Below are 19,409 nucleotides of genomic sequence, written 5' to 3'. Positions count from 1 at the left end.
GGAAGACAGCACACCCTTCTATTCTCAGGATCAGCTCTAGTTACAGGCCTGTCTATTCTTCTCAATAAAGAGTCCCCGATCACATAGACCTGCCTTTTCCTGGTGACAGTGCTATTATCCAGTGTCTCCCCTGTTCTCTCTGGCTGCAAGTTCTTTCCATTCCTATTTTCCCTTACAATCCTCTTCAACCCATCCTGTATCCTCCTGGGGCTCATATTTGGTGTAGTCTCCCTTGACTCTTCCCCTTTTTCTATAGGCTAGCCTCTCTTCTCTTCTTCCTTACCCTTCCACCTTCAGCGACTACCTGCTGATCCCCTTCTTCATTTTCCAACTCTGCAAACCTGTTCCTAAGCTCTATTTCTCCTTCACTAGCCCGTCTTTTTCTCTGCCTGGTTCTTTGAGTCACATGTTTCCACTGACCACTTTCCTCATCCAGTCTCCCCTCAAAATTCCCCAGCCCTGCTTCCATCTGTGAGTCTGAGCTTTTCCCTTCAGATACCTCATATCTTTGCTCCATCATCTGCTCAAACCCCTTCCTAAACTCAACCAGACTTTCCACCTGCATCTCCAAACCTCGGATCTTTTCCTCCATCAGCTCTATCAGACGGTTCATGTTCATTCCTGGAGTTATCAGTGACATAACTACTTCTAGCAGCATCAATACGAACTGACCTTTAACACCTGCTGCGAGAGTTACAGCATACAGGACATGATTCCTTTCAACCAACATGGTGGCATTCAATATGACTTCAGTGTTTACTCTGTTTTCTGATGCTTTAATGCTTTCCTTGTGCAGGACATAGCATGACAGCTGGTTGGAGATTTAAAGAATACCAAACAATATTTTGAGATGATATATTTAAAATGTGTTTCCACTTCCTGTTTTCTTCTGAGATACCACTGTATGCTTCTTAGGGTAGAACTCTAAAGACACCATGTAAGAAATATTGATAAAATAGTTCTTAAGCGTGTAATTTTAATGCACAAGCCAAAGGTAACATGCTTCTGATTTGGCTGACGTTGAAATGTGGAACATATTACCTCCATGTCCTAAAAGGAGAGTGAAATATTATTGCATTTGAATAAGCTCTGCATCTTCATCTGAGATTTGTATTTTCAGACTTCTAATTGCTTTGTAGCATCTTGTTTCATTCCATCCTCTCTTTGTTTATTTCTTTGCTTGAAACTTTACTTGTGCGATTCATGTAACAACTTCAGTAGATTTATGGTGTTTTTAAAACTGTATTAAAATATACAGCGCCTTCCTAAATTTGTCATGATGATGCATATGATTTGGCTATTGATTAATATAAAAGTCTAATTTGGGCCTCTCCTTTGTTAAAGTTGTGCAAAAAAATCCAGCAGTGATGTTACACAAGTGAATTACTAAAGCATTAAATTTATTCCTTAAGTATTACTTTCTGCAGAGCCTTATATACCTGTGCACAATGAGATCAGATTCTGTGGCAAGAACTAAATATTGCAATAAGCACCCCTAGATTCTGTAGTAGCATTAAATATTTTATCTCCATGAAATAGCCTTCATTCCCATCCTCATGCTCTCAAACACACACAGACACACACAAATATGGCTCAGAGTTGAAAATACTCATTGACATAAAATTCCTCAATAATTATTTTCAGTAATGATTATTATTAATGATGTTTTCACTGTATTCTTCAGGCAGCTCATGGGGCTCAGCAGACATGTGGCCGAGCTCAGAGTCTCCTTCCCCACATGTGCTAGGAAAGCCGAGAAATGGTCATCTTCTCAGCCCTTTGGGTCTTGACTGCTGCTCTGTTCTCCAAGCAGCTGAGCTCAACTCAGCTTACTTCATCTCACCAGTCTATACTTTTGGTCCTCCAGCTCTCTGGCTAGAAGCTGGATTTTAGCTCCAGGACCTCAACTCCCTGTTACCTGCTTCGTTGAATGGTGCAAAGACCATGTTTTGTAATCCAATTAATTTATCTTTGTGGGAAAAGCTGGGGAGCAAGAAGCACTTGCAGGCAGGTCCCAGCAGGACAGATAGCTTGAAAACAAAATGTTGGATGACTGGGTGCAACAAACTGGAAAATTCCATACCTGGAGTCCATACCTGATAAAGACAGATTGTGCAACCTCAGAATCACAGTGTCTCTGGAGCTCTGATTGAGATCAGTGGGGCAGATGACATCTTTTAAAGGTGTTGTGCCAGGCTCTCTGCAGACTCAGGAAGACAGTGCTTCTCCATTTTACTCTCAGATCATATTTTAAAGGTTTTTGTTTTGATTTTTAATCAAAGATGGGTTTCCTAGAGCATAGTTCTGCAGCTGCAGGATAGTGGAATACCTGGGGCCCTGTTTATAGATTCTGGCCAACTTTTCAAACTTTAGTATCTAAAGTTAGACACTTAAGTGGCTTCATTGTCAGAGTTGCTGACCACCTGCAGTTCCCACTGAAATCAGATTTAAAAAAATGCTTCCTTGGGAATTTTTGTGGATAATATTGTGAAACCTTTAGCATACAATATATTTAAATAATGTTAACAATTAGCACCCAATAGTGCCATAGTTTATTAATCAGTTAGATGGTATCTAATGCAACCCCATTGTTACTGCTAAAATAGCATTATTTGGATGCTTTCTATTTCAACTCTTTCACACATGATTTTCAAAACCTAAGTGTAATAGCAAGTTACAAAGCCAAGTTTAACCATTTAAACTTGGAGAGACAGAAGTTGGAAATATAGTTAGGTAGAGAGCAGATTCTGAGTTATACCTTTGATGGTTAGGTGATGGAAAAGGGGTTGTGATTGTTGTTGGTTCAGGCAGGAGACAGAGGCTTTTTCCTTGGCTGAGCAAGAACTCAGTCTAAAAAGAGGATAGTAATAGTAAGCTAGACCCAATTGCTTGATGGACTCTTCCCTTTCTTAGTGGCAGGGACCAGTGTTAAGTGAACTGGCAGTGTTAAGTGAACTGGCAGCCTCTGTCCAAGGGTGAATAGGATTAAATTATCAGAAGGAGAAACATCAAGGCCTGGAGGTAGGAAGTCTGTAACTAATCCAATTAAGACCATAATTTGGAGCAGAATATAAAGTAAATGCAAAGGGAAAGAGGGACACTGAACACACAAGTGCAAAGATGAACAACCACCAGCCCGTAAGTCATTCCTTAGTATTTAAAACTTTCAGTTTGTACATGCAAAAAATGCAGGATGTTGATCAAAGTCTCTACCAGATTTTCCCACTAGATGTGTTCCCTCAAAAAGCCCTAGTTTGTAAACTGAATAACTTTGGAACAGGTCAGGATCATCAACAAAAATCCTGTTCTCAAAACAAAAATCCCATGTTGCTTAAGTGCTTTCATTGTGATTAAGTGTTTTTAGACTTTTACCCAGAGTTCCAGGATAACAGTTCATTCTACAGGCCTTAAATACTTTACAGTCACTTCTTTTAGGTAGGCAAGAGGCATCTCAGATCTATAATCTGTTTGCAGGGAAGTAGAATGGGAATCCCAGAGTTTTTCAAATAATACATTGAAATATTTGCACAAAATAATAAAAAAACTTTGCTGTTAATGAATTTTACTGTATTATTTCTTCACTTTATTTATATGGGTGTCATAACCTTACAGTTTCTGAGAGGAACATTTTTCAACGTTGTTTAACCCAGCCATACTAGTACTGTATTTTTTGTGCATTCCCTGTTGTAACTAGCAGCCTTCCAGGTTAAGATTCAGCAATGGTCTCAGCTGCTGACATGTCTCACAGAGGGACTGCAATGACTGGGCTTTTGTTTTGTTTTTTTTTTAGCAGAGTAAATATAAAGATAATGGTCTGACACTTGCTCTATAATGGGGTTCACAAACTTTTTTCACAGTGTGGATCAAATTCTTAGATATGGCTTGTGTTATGGTCCAACTCCCATCCTATTTGCAATCATTTAACATCCAGTAACAACTGCAGCAATGTCAAGGTCCAATTTTTTTCTCCCAGGGATTTGGAAAGGGGTGAGATGATATGGAGGGGATATTATTTTATTTTATCATGTCAGCTGTGCATATTTGTATATTTTTTTTCTTGGAGTAGGACAAGCAGCCTATTATGTGTTGTGAAAATTAAATTATACAAGACTGCTTATAGCTTGGGATGGATATCTCTTTATATTTTATAAATCTAAATAAAATAGTGTTCCTTTAAGAAGCAACCATGTACTTTCTCTTGTTTGAAGCTCTAAGTGTTATGTAAGGGTGTATTTTAAATGTGATTAGATTATTAATAAAGAATGACATGCTGATTTGTGCCTCCTAGATTGATAAAAGGAAAAGGAAAGGAAAGGAAAAAAAAACAAGATGAAGGTAAAGCCTTATTCTACAAATGGTCAGCCCAATTATTAGTGTATTGGATTGATAACCTTAAAGATTTGATTTAACTGCACTGTATTCCTTTCTTGTGGTGAAAATTGAAATTAATTGGCAGAGTCTCGCTTTTCCAGGATAGAATCCACCAGTATGGCCTGCATTCTTTGTTCCTAGATATATGGCTTTACCTTTGGCAGTATTGAAATGCATATTGTTAGCCTGTGATCAGTTTACCAGGCGCTCCAGATTATTCAATATCAATGACCTGTCTCCTTTATTTACCACTCCCCCAATTTTTGTGTCCTCTGCAAACTTTATCAGAAATAATTTTGTTTTTCATGTCATTGATAAAAATGTTAGATTGGTTCTTGGCCTACACTATCTTTGTAAAATCCCACTAAAAGCACAGCTGCTTGATAATGATTCCACTTTTAAAATTACAAGTTAAAATTAAAAGTTAGCCAGTTGTTAATTCTGAGTTATACCTTTGATGGTTAGGTGATGGAAAAGTGGTTGTGACTGTTGTTGGTTCAGGCAGGAGACAGAGGCTTTTTCCTTGGCTGAGCAAGAACTCAGGCTAAAAAGAGGCTGTAGTATCTTCTGGACCAAAGTTTGTAAAGGAGACTTTATTCTGTGTGGGTTGGTGTCCAAGTAATGTACTCCAAACAGTTGGCTGTTGCCAGCGCACATCTAATACGTTCTATCTATCCATTCAACCTAGGCATTTATATATATTCACCACAGTGGTATCTAAGTACTAGTTTACATGTTAAAAGAGATTTTGGACTAATACAGTTAGAAAATGCCAAAACTGAAAAAGAACTAAAAACACATTGAAAATGTACATAGTACAGATTACAGTACATGTTGTGCCACACAAACTCTAACTGCACTAAATTGGTTTAAGACCAATCCAAATCTATTGGCAGTGCTGTTATCTAATGGTAGACTATGCACCTATGTGTTGGGAGGAATGCAATTCAAATGATCCATCTGATCCATCCATCTGATGCCGTATGTAACACCAGCTGCCCTAGCAGTTTCACTACTGCAGGGGTGGCCAACCTGAACCTGAGAAGGCCAACCTGAGCCTGAGCCAGAATTTACCAATGAACATTGCCAAAGAGCTACAGTAATATGTCAGCAGCCCCTCATCCCCTAACCCCCCAGCACCTCCCACCCACCAGCCTCCAAGCAGCACCTTCCCTTCCCTCCCCATGCCTCCCACCCGCCACAATTAGCTGTTTTGTGGTGCGCAGGAGGCTCTGGGGGAGGAGCGAGGGTATGGCAGGCTTGGGGGAAGGGGTGGAGTGGTGGTAGGACCTGGGACAGAGCAGGGGGTTAAGCAGTGAGCACACCACAGCACATTGGAAAGTTGGCATCTGTAGCTCCAGCCTCGGAGTCAGCACCCATGCAAGGAGCCACATATTAACCTCTGAAGAGCCGCATATGACTCAGGAGCCACAGGTTGGCCAGCCCTGCACTACTGCATGACAAGCAGATCTTAACCACAGAGCCTGACACAAAAATGTGGTGTGGAGGGGAAAACCTCTGCATTTGTGCTTATTAACCTCCCTAAAACAAACAATGGTGGTCAAAATAATAAATGGCAGAAACGTGCACTAACTGAACAGGAAAATGGGGCCATCAGTTTGACTCCTTTCACAAGCTCCTATCACCTTAATAAAAATTGTGCAAGAATTATACAGGAGAGTAATGCTACAAAGCTTTGCCCACATCACCATTAAGGACAACACAGCTGTAGTCACCCTTTTTCCTCCCTGCCCCTGTCTTTCCAGAGTTGGTTTCTTCTTCCTACTAAGCTGGCGTGTAAGAGTCCTGAGGTCAATATTGGAACAGATCCAATTTGCCAGTGTTCTATCTACAGTGTGGCTTCCTTACCAAATGTAGCAAGTAGTCATGTCTAAAGGAGGTGGCTCGTGAGCCCAAGCCGTGAGTTTGGAATACCTAGAGCCATAGCTTTAAATCTTAGCAGGGTCAGCTCAGTGCCCTCATACTTCTGAAGTAGATTAATGTGTTCAGTTCAGCGTTTTGTGTGTATATGGTGTGCTGGATGCGTGATGGTAGTGGTGGGTTTTGGATGAAATCTTAAGAACTGAAGACTGCTCTGTGGCCCTTTGCTTAAAAAGAGGGGTTTGACCTTGTGGTCTTTGTCCAAAATTTTCCCTCCCTTTACTGATGTGCTTGTACAGCATCCCACTTGACTGCTGTATTTCAGAGATGCTGTATGTATATGTTTTGTAATGTTAAAGTACTAAACAAATATAAAGTACTATGTCTTCCTTATTGCATCACATTCTAGATTTACTTTTTAGAGAATATGAGCATAGCCTTAAAAATACATATCTGGATATTTAAAATATGTTCTGGTTCTTACAAAAATAACACATTGGTTATTTGTTTTGTTTTTTAGTGGAAGACCAGATATTCCAAACTCTTCCTCAGGAAAGCTGATAAGATACCCCAAGAACTTCATCACATAGTGCAAGAAGCCTTTTTGACCTTGCAAAAACATGATTGTTTCTTCCAAGATCTTGTAAGGATCAAAGGAAAAGATTTTCTTACACCAGTATCTCGTATATTAATTGGAAATCCAGGATGCACTTACAAATACTTGAACACAAGACTGTTTACTGTTCCATGGCCTATGGAGGATTATGAAATAAAATATTGCCATCCTGAACTATTTGCAGCTTGTAAAGCATTAATCAAACTTAATGACTACTTGAATGTAGAAGCAGTCCAGGCTTTGCAAGAACAAAATTTATCTGAGACCAAAGAAACTGAAAATACTGCTGTCACAGATAGAGAACAGGATTTTTATACTTCTATTAAGGGGTCCCTCTCAGAAGTTCAAAACAGTCTTTATACACCAAGGAATGACTGCACTAGTCTTAAGTACAGAACATCTTATAACTTGACTTTATTGAATTATATGGATCCTCTACAAATGCCATACTTGAAACAAGAGCCTTATTTTGGAATGGGGAATATGGCAGTGAGCTGGCACCACGATGAGAATCTCATTGAAAGGTCAACAGTAGCTGTGTACAGTTACAGCTCTGAAGGTGAGTAGTGGGGAGGTAGCACAATATGATTTGGCAATTGGTCTAAATGCTTTAATGCCCTGAAGCTTTTTTATGTTTTACTGTATGAGCATACGAACCTGCAAACCTGCCTGCTTGTCAAGATTTGCCACTTGTTTCTGAATATATGATAGTAATTAACATTATCTTTTCATGTGTAAGCACTACTGTTACTTCTAACTTTCTTTACTGAAGCAAAATATACCTATGTTTACTGCAGCTGGCCCTATGCACAGTACTAGTAAGTGGATTGAAAAGTTACTATAATTAACTTGTTGATAAAGAGCCAAGAAAACAAAATCTGTCAAATTTCTATCCCAGGTTCCCACAGGTGCATATTTCTAGTCTGTAAAATGTTTTATTATAGTTGACACCGCTGTCTTTAGTGGAGTGATTTGTCAAATATGGACTTGCTCTGCTTCATGCTGATTTTACTACTGTCTTTTCTTTGCAAAGAACATGCTGGCTTGGCTTTATATAAAGGTATTCTTCTGTTTACAGAGCACTATATAAATTCTTGCCCAGGCCTGCTGTAGTGTTACATTGTCTTGGAACTCAACAGCCCTGTTGTAGTTAAGAGGAGGGGTGTCTGATAGGATTTCCTTTGTAAATACTTGTTTTATGTCACTTCATACAGGCTCTTCTATTAAAAATCTATTCAAACAATGTGAATTATGTGAAATGTATAGTTCTAGAGCAATGAAAATAAAATTATCAGTTTTTCATGGTTTAAAGTACTTTTTGGCTCTTTGTCCTCTGTTGAAAACTCTGTGTGTGTGTGTGTGTGTGTGTGTGTGTGTGTGTGTGTGTGTGTGTGTGTGTGTGTGTGTGTGTGTGTGTGTGTGTGTGTGTGTGTGTTTAAAGTACGTAATTCTGGCTAAGGCTGGGTAACTTTCAGCATCTAACTTTCAGCATCTAATTTGAGGGCTACCTTTTTCAAAAATGACTTCCAGTCTTGCAGGCACAAATGATAGAATATAGACATCTAAATGTCGTGATTTTTAGATGCTGATGATCCACTGCAAGTTCATAATTAGAAACTGAAGCTATGGGCTTTGCTGTATTCTTTGAAATGTAAGAAGACTCACGTTGACTTAGTGGTCTTTGGATCAGAACCATAGTGCATAGGCAGCTGCTGGTATTTTTACATGTATTTTCTCACTTCATATTAAACTATAGCTCATCTTATTATATAACATTTACATTGTAATGGGGTTGTTTTTCCCCTACACACTGTACACCCTGTAATGAAAGTATCTCATTTGCCCAAGTTTATAAGGAACTTTTTTCTGGATTACCTAACAAAGCTGATTTATTTATGAAAGTATGTTTCTAAATGTCACCCCAGTTGTATATATGATATGGATGGTATACATGTATCATATAGCGGGTGGCCAAACTGCAGCTCACAAGCCACATACAGCTCTTTTATAGTTTGTGTGGCTCGAGGAGCCCCCCATATCTCCCCCCATTCTTCACCCAGATTCGGGAGGGGGGGAGATCGGGGCTTCTGCCCTGTGGCGGGCTACGGGCTAGGGGCTTCTGCCCAGTGGGGTAGAGAGGGGCCCACAGCTTCAGGCTGGCGGGGCACGCTGGCTGGGGCTCAAGGCTTCAGCTGAAGCCCCAAGCCCCAGCAGATATACCCTGGCTTTCGAACTTCTGAAGATTAGCATATGCGGCTCAGAGGGTCAGTAAGTTTAGCCGCCCATGCCATATACTTATATGTCCAATAAGTTAATACTACCTATTGAGATGATAGTGGGTTGTTACAAACACACCCATTTAAATAAGAGAACCATAAACGTGAGGCAAAGCGGAAGTGTTCATGCACTCTCATAAGACATGAAACACTCTCTACATTAATGTAAACCTACTTGTGGAAGTAGATGAGAAAACTGGGTCCTTTACATTCTGCCATATTTGAGTTAACCATAGAGAAAAAGGTCTTGCATTTCTTCGTAATTAAAAGCTGCCTCTGGATTCTTACTTTACCCAGTGGTGCCTACACGGAGTGCAGCACATAGGATAAGTAAGATCATCCCATGTTTTAAAACCACCACAAAGGCCAAACCAAGGTATGGGTTAGAATAGAAATGAATTTCTCGGTTGAAAACAGACCCTTTATTTTTTTTTTAATCTGTTTTTTAGTGTAATATAGAATGTTAGCACACATTAACCAACCATTGTATGAGACTATTATTACTTTTTTAAAAAATGTGAGCTACATAAAAGAAAGGTTCTGCTAAGAATTAAAAATCATTAAAGAATTTAAAAGTAGAGGCAAAAACTTCCAAATATGAGCCATTTTCATGACCATAACAACCATTTTATCATTTTATTTTTTAATGGGAAGATTACTTCATATTTCAAGTTTGTTCATTTTCTTCTCCAGTTCATCCCAAAGCCTGACTTTGACACATGTGTTAATAATGGTCTCTTGGCAGGACCTGGAAATCTAAGGCGTATAGCTTAACTGGAGACAGTATGCAGAAGGACAAAAAAAGATTTTATTTATTTATTTATTTATTTATTTATTATATAGAAGTAAATGTTGCTAAACTGGGACCTGATTCTGCAAGGTGCTGAGCACCTCCTGAAAGGTGCCAAACACCACTATCTCCCAGTGACTTCAGTGGGAGTTGAGGACACCTAGCAGCTGCCAGGAGGCACTTAATACCTTGCAGAAAATGACCTTTAGTGCACTGGTATGTGATAGAATTACACTGTTACAAAAGGTTCTCCCTGTCCAGATTTACTAAGTACGGTTTGTCAGTAGTCTTATTGTATTTCCCTGCAGTAAAGCTACATAGTATGCAGGAATAGCCCAAGCATTTAATTTCACAAATCCAAGGAAATGGGTAAACTTTTAAAAACTATTCCTTAAAAGGTTAATTAAGCAGCAAATAACGTTGTCAATTAATGTTGAATATATACACTTTTTTCCATTCTTCCATCCAAGAAGCTCTCGTTGTCTGAAAAATATCAGACAACTTAAAATAACTGTTTCTGTAATTTTCCTAGTTATAGTTTTTAACTGCTGGCAGTTCTGAGCTGTGAAAATTTTTGATAAGTCTATCAATATTAATACGACAAGACTTTGCAATTCTATAGCACTTTTGATTTGTAGGTTTCAGCAATTTGCTGTAGTTGGCAAGTATTACCATCTCTATTGTACAGATGAGGGAACTGAAGTACTGAGAGGTGATGAAGTAACTTGATGAGGGTTACACAGTAAATCAGTGGAAGGTTCTTGATAGACCACATCTCCTGATTGTATTTCCATTCTCAATCTCCTAAACAGAAGCTGCCCCATTATATGTCAGTATTCCTTATTGGTATTTAAAACCGATCCCCATTTTACTAATTACAAGCCTAATTGTCCCTGCTAGTGTTTGGTGTGTATTTACTAAACGAGTGAAAGCTACATCTAACAGAGTAGAGCTGTTTGGAAATTTTCTGATGGAACAGTTTTCCACCAGAAAATGCTGATTCAACAGAATTGAAACATTCCACAGGAATTTATTGAATTTGTTGAAATTCTAACTGAAACTAGGCAGGTTTCTGATGCTACCCCACAATCCCAGCTCCTGAGCAGCCTATCTGGCAGGCTCCTGGCTGCTCACCAGGGGGCTGCCCTGAGAAGCGGGGAGTCAGCTGCCCAGCTCCCTGGGCTGCCTGACTCACCTGACTATTTATTTTAAATGAAATTGAAATTTGTGTGTAATGCTTTAAAGGTATATAATATAATTGTATTTATTTTATTTTATATTTTAATATATTAAATTTAATTTTATATTTCATTTTAAAAATTATTAAAACATAAAATGAAATAAATACATCTGCTACTCTAATTAAAATGTTCCACTGTACTATCTTATTTTCTTGTTCAAAGTTTCTCTTGTTTGATGTTATAATGAAATAGTTTGATGCTTTGATCAGTATTAATGAGAGTAGCAGCTGCTTTTAATATTCTAGAAAAATGATTCCAGGCTAACACAAGGATATTAAAAATAGCTGCTACTCCAATTATTTTATTTTCTTGTTCAACAGTTTCATAACAACAACAAAATATTTTACTCTGCTAATTGGAGTAGCAATTGTTAACAAATTGAAGAATAAAATAATGTAATATAAAACTAAATTTACATTAAAAATATAAATTACATTAAAATAATATAAAAATAAACAACTGCCAAAATCAAAAAACAATTTTCAATTTTTCACAATATTATTTTCTGGAATTCCTATTCAGCAGGAAATTTATAAATTGGAATGGATTTTTTTTAGAATTTTCAGCATTTCCCGTGAAAAGGAATTCTGAGTTTCAACCAACTCTATACCAGGAGTATAGAGTTGAGTCTACGAAAGAGATGCTATCCTGAGCTTCCATCACACAGGAGCATTAATATAATGAACAAGACTTATTCAATTTCCTTTGGCCCTGTAGAAAAGTTGGTGTGGCTTTCCAAAATAGAGGCACAATAAGGGCCATATATCTGTAATTTATTATGGACCTGCCTGAAATAATAGTAGTTAAATGAATAACCCAAGAAAAGAGTATGCTTTGCAAGGACGTTTTTCCTTTAGGCCCACATTGGTCCTCTAGGCCAAGGAGTCTAACCCTTTTCTCATGGAAAATCATGCTGTGACCCTGATTCACTGTCTTTCACTTACATGGGATTTTCAGAGGCTGATTTAGAGGTTGAAGAAACAGTTTTCCTCTGTATACTTTACTGTATTTTGTTTGGCTTGTTGCCCTATAAGAGTTGCTTTCTGTGTAAATCTCTTAGAGTAATAAAAAGGCTGGATCTGTTAGCTGACAGGTTAATGTTTAACAGTTTAACAAAACCAATGATTAACTGCAGTAAAGACTAATTTTGAAGGAACCATTATTTTTTACTTTCATAACGTACAATTTGTTTTTTTCATGCTTTTAAAAGCAACATCCCTTTGCTAAATTTAATAGCTGCCCCATCATTTCTACAACAGTGGGGAAAGAAATTGAGATTCAACATTGACCATTTCCTCAATGGTTAATAATAATAATTAATAATTAACATTTGGAATGATTCTAAAGATTTATAATTGACCTGTAATCTCCTCTATTTGCTATTTAATGGACACAAGTCACTGAATAATTTATTTGTATAACATAAAAGCAATCTTCAATGGTTTCTAACCTGAGTAATATGTTCTGGATACTGATTGTGGAAGAAACGCTATATGTAAAAATATTTCCTAACTGCCTGGCACTGAATATGTAGCCAAAATGCTCATTTCTGTATGTGAATTGTATAAATTACGCAATAATTGCTCGAAGTTGGTCATTACTCGTAGACGTTAACCAGCTAGAGGTAATTTTCTGAGGCAGGTTTAGGGCAATTGTTGAGTACTTTTCAACAAGTTAATCACTGTCTATAACAACGATATACTTGTGCAAAGTGAAGTTAATAGCAGCTCTTCATAATGTTAATATTAAATCTTTATTTGAATTAAAGATGTCAGGCTGTTTTTCTCACCATCATCACTGTTTATATCAATAAGATTTCTCTCCTGCATCAATTTAGAGAGGAAAGCATTTCCCCAAATTCTTTTTTTTTTGGTAGTGCTTTTGTTCCTGATATGTTCAGACACTAACTGTTGGGAGAAAATTGTGACTTCTGTTCAAGGGACAAATTGATAAGAATGCAGTTTCAGGAAATCCCTTTTTTGTATATATAAATCCCAGTTGGAATTGAAAATTTAAATGACACCCTTGTTAATACCAGTATATTGTTTTTAGAGAATCATTTTTTAAAAAGATGGTTAAAGCGCCTGTGATGGAAGTCACAGTCCAAGTTAGATCAGTTGAGCTATAAAGAATTTTCAACTATAAAGAGTTTTTGGCCAGGGTGCATACCACAGAAATATGTGTTTTGTGACTTCCAGATTGGATTATTTTAATATGCTGGATATGGGGCTATCCTTTACCACAACCACTGAAACTTCAGATAGTGAAGAATAAAACTACCCACCTGTTGAATGGTGCTTCTCATTCAGAGTTTTGCATGATTGTTACGGCTTCCAGGTGATATCTGAGTCCAATTTAAGGTGTGCTATATTGTTTGATTCCTGAGTACCTTTGAGAGGGGGTGGGGGGGTGCTTTTTTTTTTTTTTTTTTTTTTTTTTTAAGAAAGAGGTCCTCTACTCTGGACATTACCATTAGCATTGGTCCTGCAGGGGCTAGATTTGTTGACCTTTAATTCATATTGCAAAGCGAATCTTTTCTCCTAGGCTTTTTGTTAGAAAGTGAACTGATTGGGTAATAGTGGGTGACAGTGGAGTCTCAGTTTGGGTGGAACAGGGAGGGATTTTATATTTTGAAAATTGATTCCACTTTGTATGTTTCACAAAACAATATACAAGTGCCAATATACAAGTGCAGAGCTTAAAAACTGAAATAAATAATTCTGTCCAGCATAATCCTTTGTTGTACCTTGATATGAGAGCTGTCAGGTGTGGTCAACAGCAAAACCAAATATTACAGTTTGTTTTTCTGCATAGGCTGGCAATGATGCTTCTTATTAAGAAATGGGACATGGATTTAGGATTAGGTTTGGCATTCCAATTCAAGGTTAAAACAGGGAGCATTTGGGTTTGAAAGTGCTAAAATCTCTCAAACTATTCTGTTTGGCCCAAAATGACAAAGAAACCTCTGAAAATCAGCTGCCTTTGCTAGACTTCCTCCATGGTGGGCCAATAACTAAACTAGATGTAGAAAAACAAGCCCTTCATTGTTTTGGGTCCAGATATGACCCAAAATCCTAAGGGACGTGTGATGTGATGTGTCTGGCCTTCTCTGTCTCCTGCTTGGGGTGTTGCCACCCTGACATACCCCACCTGGAAAAAAGTGTCAGAGGGACCATGAGTTCAGATCTCCAAACACTGTCTAACATTCAGTCTGTGGTATTGACTGAAGCAATAAGACATGGTCCTCCAAAGTCTAGAAGGGCCGGGAAGGGGCAGTAGCCAATCAGGACCCACCAAGAGAGATAAGAAGGCTAGCTTGCTTCTTCTGTGGAGGAGTGCTGGGTGAAGCTGGACAGGAGAGGAGTTCCCTTGGGCCTAATCCAGAACCCCAGGTCCTGATCTGGGCCTAGCCATCCCTCTGTACCTTCACCTGAAGCAATGTGACAAACTGGTTATTTTGTTCTGAGGTTCAAAGATTCAGGTGGCCAATTTTTGAGTCGAACTTTAATTAACTGTTGAAGGACTAGGAAGGCGTTCCTTGCATGAACTGCCTTGCTCTGGGCAAGTTGTGACAGGCAGGTTCAAGATTCTGGGATTCAGAATACCTCTGAAATACCACATTGGGACATCAAGCCTGGTGTTCTGGCCAAATTTTACTTCAGTTACTATATTCTCTCTATCACAACTTCCTCTTTAATTACAGTGGGGTAGCTACAGTGTGTCCAAACTGTTGAGGAGTGTTGCTATAAGCTTGTTACATAGTTGCAGCATTTCATTTTGGATGTGAGCAAACTAATACCTGAGGGCCAGATTTTGCAGTCCTTTATTGAGCAGATTAATGGGCGTTTTGCTTTGTTTTTATTAAGTACTGCTAAATTTGGCAATTTCTGTATAGTTTGTTCCAAAGTAAACAAATCTCTTTAAGGTCTGTTTGTATTAAAGGTGAAAAGTGTATGCAAGATCCATGTGATTACAATACCTATTGTTTAGTTGTAGAACTTGAAACATGTTTTAATGTTTCCAAATGTTTTAACTTAAACTAGAACCATAGTTTTCTAAACAAATATATGGCCTCATTGCTGCTTGAGGTGACAATAGGATTTTTTTATAACTTCTCCCTACATAAAAGTTTTGCCAGCTAACATACGGATAGGCCACAGATGATGAGAAGCCTTATTTTAAAATCACTTTGGCACAACTGACAGAAGCAAGTAGCAGCTTGCTTCCATTTGTTTCCAAAATAACATGGTAAGAGTCATAAGTTTCAACTGCTGCAGATAATTATTAGGTGCATTCATTGGGAACATAGGGAAAGAGAGTCTGTGAGCTACATCTGAACTCTGTACTTAAGCAATAAAAATTTTATCAAACTGCAAAAAACTAAGTCATTTTAACGAGCACATTCCAAAGGTGCTGGATTTATGAGGAGACCCCAGGAAACTTTGATTGAAATTGCTGTCTCTGATTGTAGTTCTATATTTTATTGGTGCCATATTGTGAACAGTGCTGCTGCCAAAGTGAATGGGAAAGCAGAATAACAGACAGAGTTAACCCACAAAGGTTACCTCTTTTTATAATATCCATGATGTATTGCATTAAAAATGCCTTGAAAGCCATCCTATTTGCAGTTTTCAGAAAGCATTTTTTCTTAAATTAAGTTACGATTTATCTGAACAGGGCAGAAAATAACAGGGCCTGAAAGACTTTAGTATTGATTTTTCTCAGAGTATTTGCTAGCTCTTGTTTTCTCATTTGTGTGCTCCTTGATGGAACAGCCTAGAGCTGTGCACTGATCCTGAGACAAAGCTTTAGCAGGATGAGAAGAACAATAGTGAGGGGCAGTATTGTGGGGCTAATCTTATAATAGGAGTTTTGCCTGAGTAAACAAGGATATCAGGTTTGGGTTCTGGGATATTTACTTTTTTTTCTTCCTGGTTCCAGAATTTAAGCAAAATTTAAATCACCTGGAAAATTATTAGAATTTTATTAACTATTATGCCTCCCCCCAACTAAATAAACACTGTAGTAGCCATATGTGATGAATGACTTGAATATTCTGAAGGCATGAGGTCAACGGTACTCTGTAAGTGTGTGTAGAATAATGAAAGTTATAAATCTTTTTTCTAGTATTTATGTTCTAAAAATAATTAAGCTTAAAGTCTACAAAAATTATGACATTAATGTGTGTGTCATGGCAGTGAAATAGATCTATTCAACCAATCAGTAATTATTGATTCTTTAAAAATTAGGCAACATACAATTGTTGATTATTACTAGCCATTGATGGTAGTTGAGTACCAGTTGCTCATTAATAGCTACGTCCTCCCCCTGACAAAATGCTCTGTTACATCAGCCATTAAACTATTACACCATAGCTTCCATGTACCCTATTATAAATGTAAACTGTATCTTTCACTTAATGCTGCATTATACTCAGTCTCTGAAAACAGTTCTAGTTGAGAGATTGAACTCCAAATATTTTTTCATTGCACTGGATTATTATTTTTCTCCTAGTTTATCACATTCATGTTGTTTAATAATAAAATAACCACATAAAGATTAGATTGTACAGAATCTTCATTGGCTGTTGCCCTCTCTAATGTGTTTGAGTAATCTAATAAAGGATGGAAGATAGGATTCAAGGATTATCTCTCTTGACTGCTGATTTTTTGTGTGGCTTTATAGAAGTCACTTGAACTTCACTGAACCTTAGTTTATGCTTTGGTAAAATTAGAACTAATGACATGTAAACAAGTTTAGTTGTTTTTAAAGTGCTTTGAAATCCTTGGCTCAAAGTTATCTTAGAATTTGTTTCTTCTTACATATGTGGTATCATCTTTCCGGTCTAATATTGGTAAGCTTACTACTATAGTTTTAATAATCTGCATTAAAAAAAACTCCCAAAACCCCAGATCCAAACATCCCATAACTGTATGGAATTTTAGATGTGATGCCAGACTTTATCGTCATGATTCTCCATTGTCCTTTGCTTCGTGTATACATTTTGGTTTAGTAGTGTTTTATACCCGCTTTATACTCACTTTCCATTGACATCAGTGACTCCATGAGGTGCAGGTCAATGGGGAATTAGGCTCAGTGGCTTATGACCATACCTAACGTATTTGGGTTTGCACTACTAAATTCTTCTTTATATTGTGTGGTTCTAATCCTCCCTCATTTCTTTGCCTTTTTCTTTTTTTATGTCTCTTTTCTTTTTCTTTTTTAGGTTCTGCAAGTGACAAAGTTAATGAACAGTATCTGGAAGGGAGAGACCCAGCTGACTGGCACGTAGGCCTGAAGGTAGCATGGGACATAAAGACACCTGGACTGGCAATACCCCTTCGCCCAGGAGACTGCTATTTTATGCTGGGTAATTTTCAAAGGTTTAGGAATGCAAATGTTTCTATTGAAAATAGAGGGCAGACCATCAACTGGAGTAATTATCATAGCTCCATTGATGTCAGTGGGATGTGGGTGATTTACAACAGCTGAGGATCTGGCCAGAATGTGTAATTACTTTATGGTTTTTTTGGTCTTTGGAGACTGTTTTCTTCAATTTTTCTTGTTTTCTTTCTTGTTAGTGGTGCACAGTGAAGTTTACCTGTTAAGCCTTTCCCTATCTGATGCTTAGATTGCAACTGAGATTAGCTTCAGCACAATAGGAAAATTCCTTCAGCTGGTACTTTAAGGATAAACTACCCGGGTGAGAAGTTGAGATGTTGTTCCTTATTTTTAATGGAAGCTTCCTTTTCCTCCTTTCAAGACACAGTTTCCTGGGGAACAATAGCCATCTACTTCATTGTCTTGTTACAAAATCTCCCCGACAGTGCGGTTTTTGGTGAAGATGGACTATATGTGTATGTCATTTGTTTTTAAAATGTCCATATATATATAGCTATAAAAACAAGCTGTGGATATTGCTGTTGTCATTTATATTTCTGACTCCTCGACTCAGGATGAGATTTTCTTTGTACTTCTTTTCACTGTTTTCTGATGATGTGTTGGTCACCTCTTTTAATTCTAAAGAGAATTAAATCGGGCCCACTGGTTCTGGCAGCTGAAGTCCAACATTGCTGTTAATAGTACAAGGCAGCAAGTTAGGGAACATGAGTTGGTTCATTCTGGATTAGCATTTCCCTCTAATTAAATCGCCTTGTGAATAAACCACAGCTACATCACACCATGAGCCATGTGACCAAAAACTCAATCATTGTGAAAGTGCAGTGATTGTCTGTATTGGCTGTTCAGAGATTGGTGAAACCAACACCCTTGTTTACACTCCCAGTTCATGCACTTCTGATATGTTGAGGCCCAAGGTACTTCCACAAAGCAGCTCCTCCTACCTGTTTACTTACTGGGGTAGTTTTCCTTTTTGCTCTTCCCCATTGTCTATCAGGTGAAACTGAACAACTTAGTTACCACAAGTGAATTTTTTTCAGAGTGCCTGCTAATATCTTGTACCTCTTTCTGCTCTTAGCTACACCTCTACAACCCCACTGAGGTCAACAGTGTGGCGTATGGTAACTAAAAGTAGAGTTCAGAGTAGCAGCCGTGTTAGTCTGTATTCGCAAAAAGAAAAGGAGTACTTGTGGCACCTTAGAGACTAACAAATTTATTAGAGCATAAGCTTTCGTGAGCTACAGAAGTGAGCTGTAGCTCACGAAAGCTTATGCTCTAATAAATTTGTTAGTCTCTAAGGTGCCACAAGTACTCCTTTTCTTTTTTTAAAAGTAGAGTGTGGCCATATCAGACTTGAGCATCTCACAGATTAAGATACGGAGTTGTGTGAAATCCTTGAATACTGTGTTACAGAAGATGTGTCTAACTTTTCTTCTTTCATTAGGATGTGGGCTGGCAGTCTCGAGAGAGAGAGATTTTTTTTTTTAAAAATCAAAGTGAAGGTTATGTGACAGTTAATAATTCCCTTTGTAAGAGTTCGTAATCCATCTTTGTGCAATAGCTATTCTAACATCAGATGGACAGATTCATCTAATTCTTATTGACTGTAAAGTTTGTGCCTAATCAGCCTTGTTCGCCAGCTGATTCAGAAGACAAATTGTCGAATGAATGTTCATCATCAGTGATTTTAGTACTGTTTATTCTAGTACTGTAAATCATAGCTGGCTAAACTTTCAAATGGTAAGGACATTCCTTATTCCCCTGATAAGAGTTAACTTTATATACTGTAGCTCAGGCACTGCTGGAAATGCTATATAAAGGATGGGTCAAAAAAT

At 37.8% G+C, this 19,409-nt stretch overlaps 1 protein-coding gene and 1 long non-coding RNA gene across 19 annotated transcripts in view; one reads left to right on the top strand and one right to left on the bottom strand.

Annotated features, from left to right (window-relative positions):
- FTO (FTO alpha-ketoglutarate dependent dioxygenase) overlaps nt 1-19,409 on the top strand; it is a 334,924-nt gene that overhangs the window by 78,234 nt on the left and 237,281 nt on the right. For 9 of the 17 annotated variants that reach the window (XM_043495119.1, XM_043495126.1, XM_043495120.1 and 6 more), the window contains 3 exons: nt 6,138-6,248; nt 6,773-7,427; nt 17,402-17,545. In XM_043495119.1, coding sequence (XP_043351054.1) covers nt 6,138-6,248; nt 6,773-7,427; nt 17,402-17,545 — 910 coding nt within the window. The remainder of the gene's footprint in view (nt 1-6,137; nt 6,249-6,772; nt 7,428-17,401; nt 17,546-19,409) is intronic. The other 8 variants (XM_038367908.2, XM_043495123.1, XM_043495132.1 and 5 more) reach the window with 1 other exon arrangement.
- LOC122456317 overlaps nt 1-19,409 on the bottom strand; it is a 79,331-nt gene that overhangs the window by 40,374 nt on the left and 19,548 nt on the right. The gene's annotated exons all lie outside the window — the stretch shown is intronic.

The sequence above is a fragment of the Dermochelys coriacea genome, chromosome 12 (assembly GCF_009764565.3).
Source record: "Dermochelys coriacea isolate rDerCor1 chromosome 12, rDerCor1.pri.v4, whole genome shotgun sequence".
Classification (NCBI taxonomy): domain Eukaryota; kingdom Metazoa; phylum Chordata; order Testudines; family Dermochelyidae; genus Dermochelys; species Dermochelys coriacea.
This window is presented reverse-complemented; position numbering and strand designations above follow the sequence as displayed.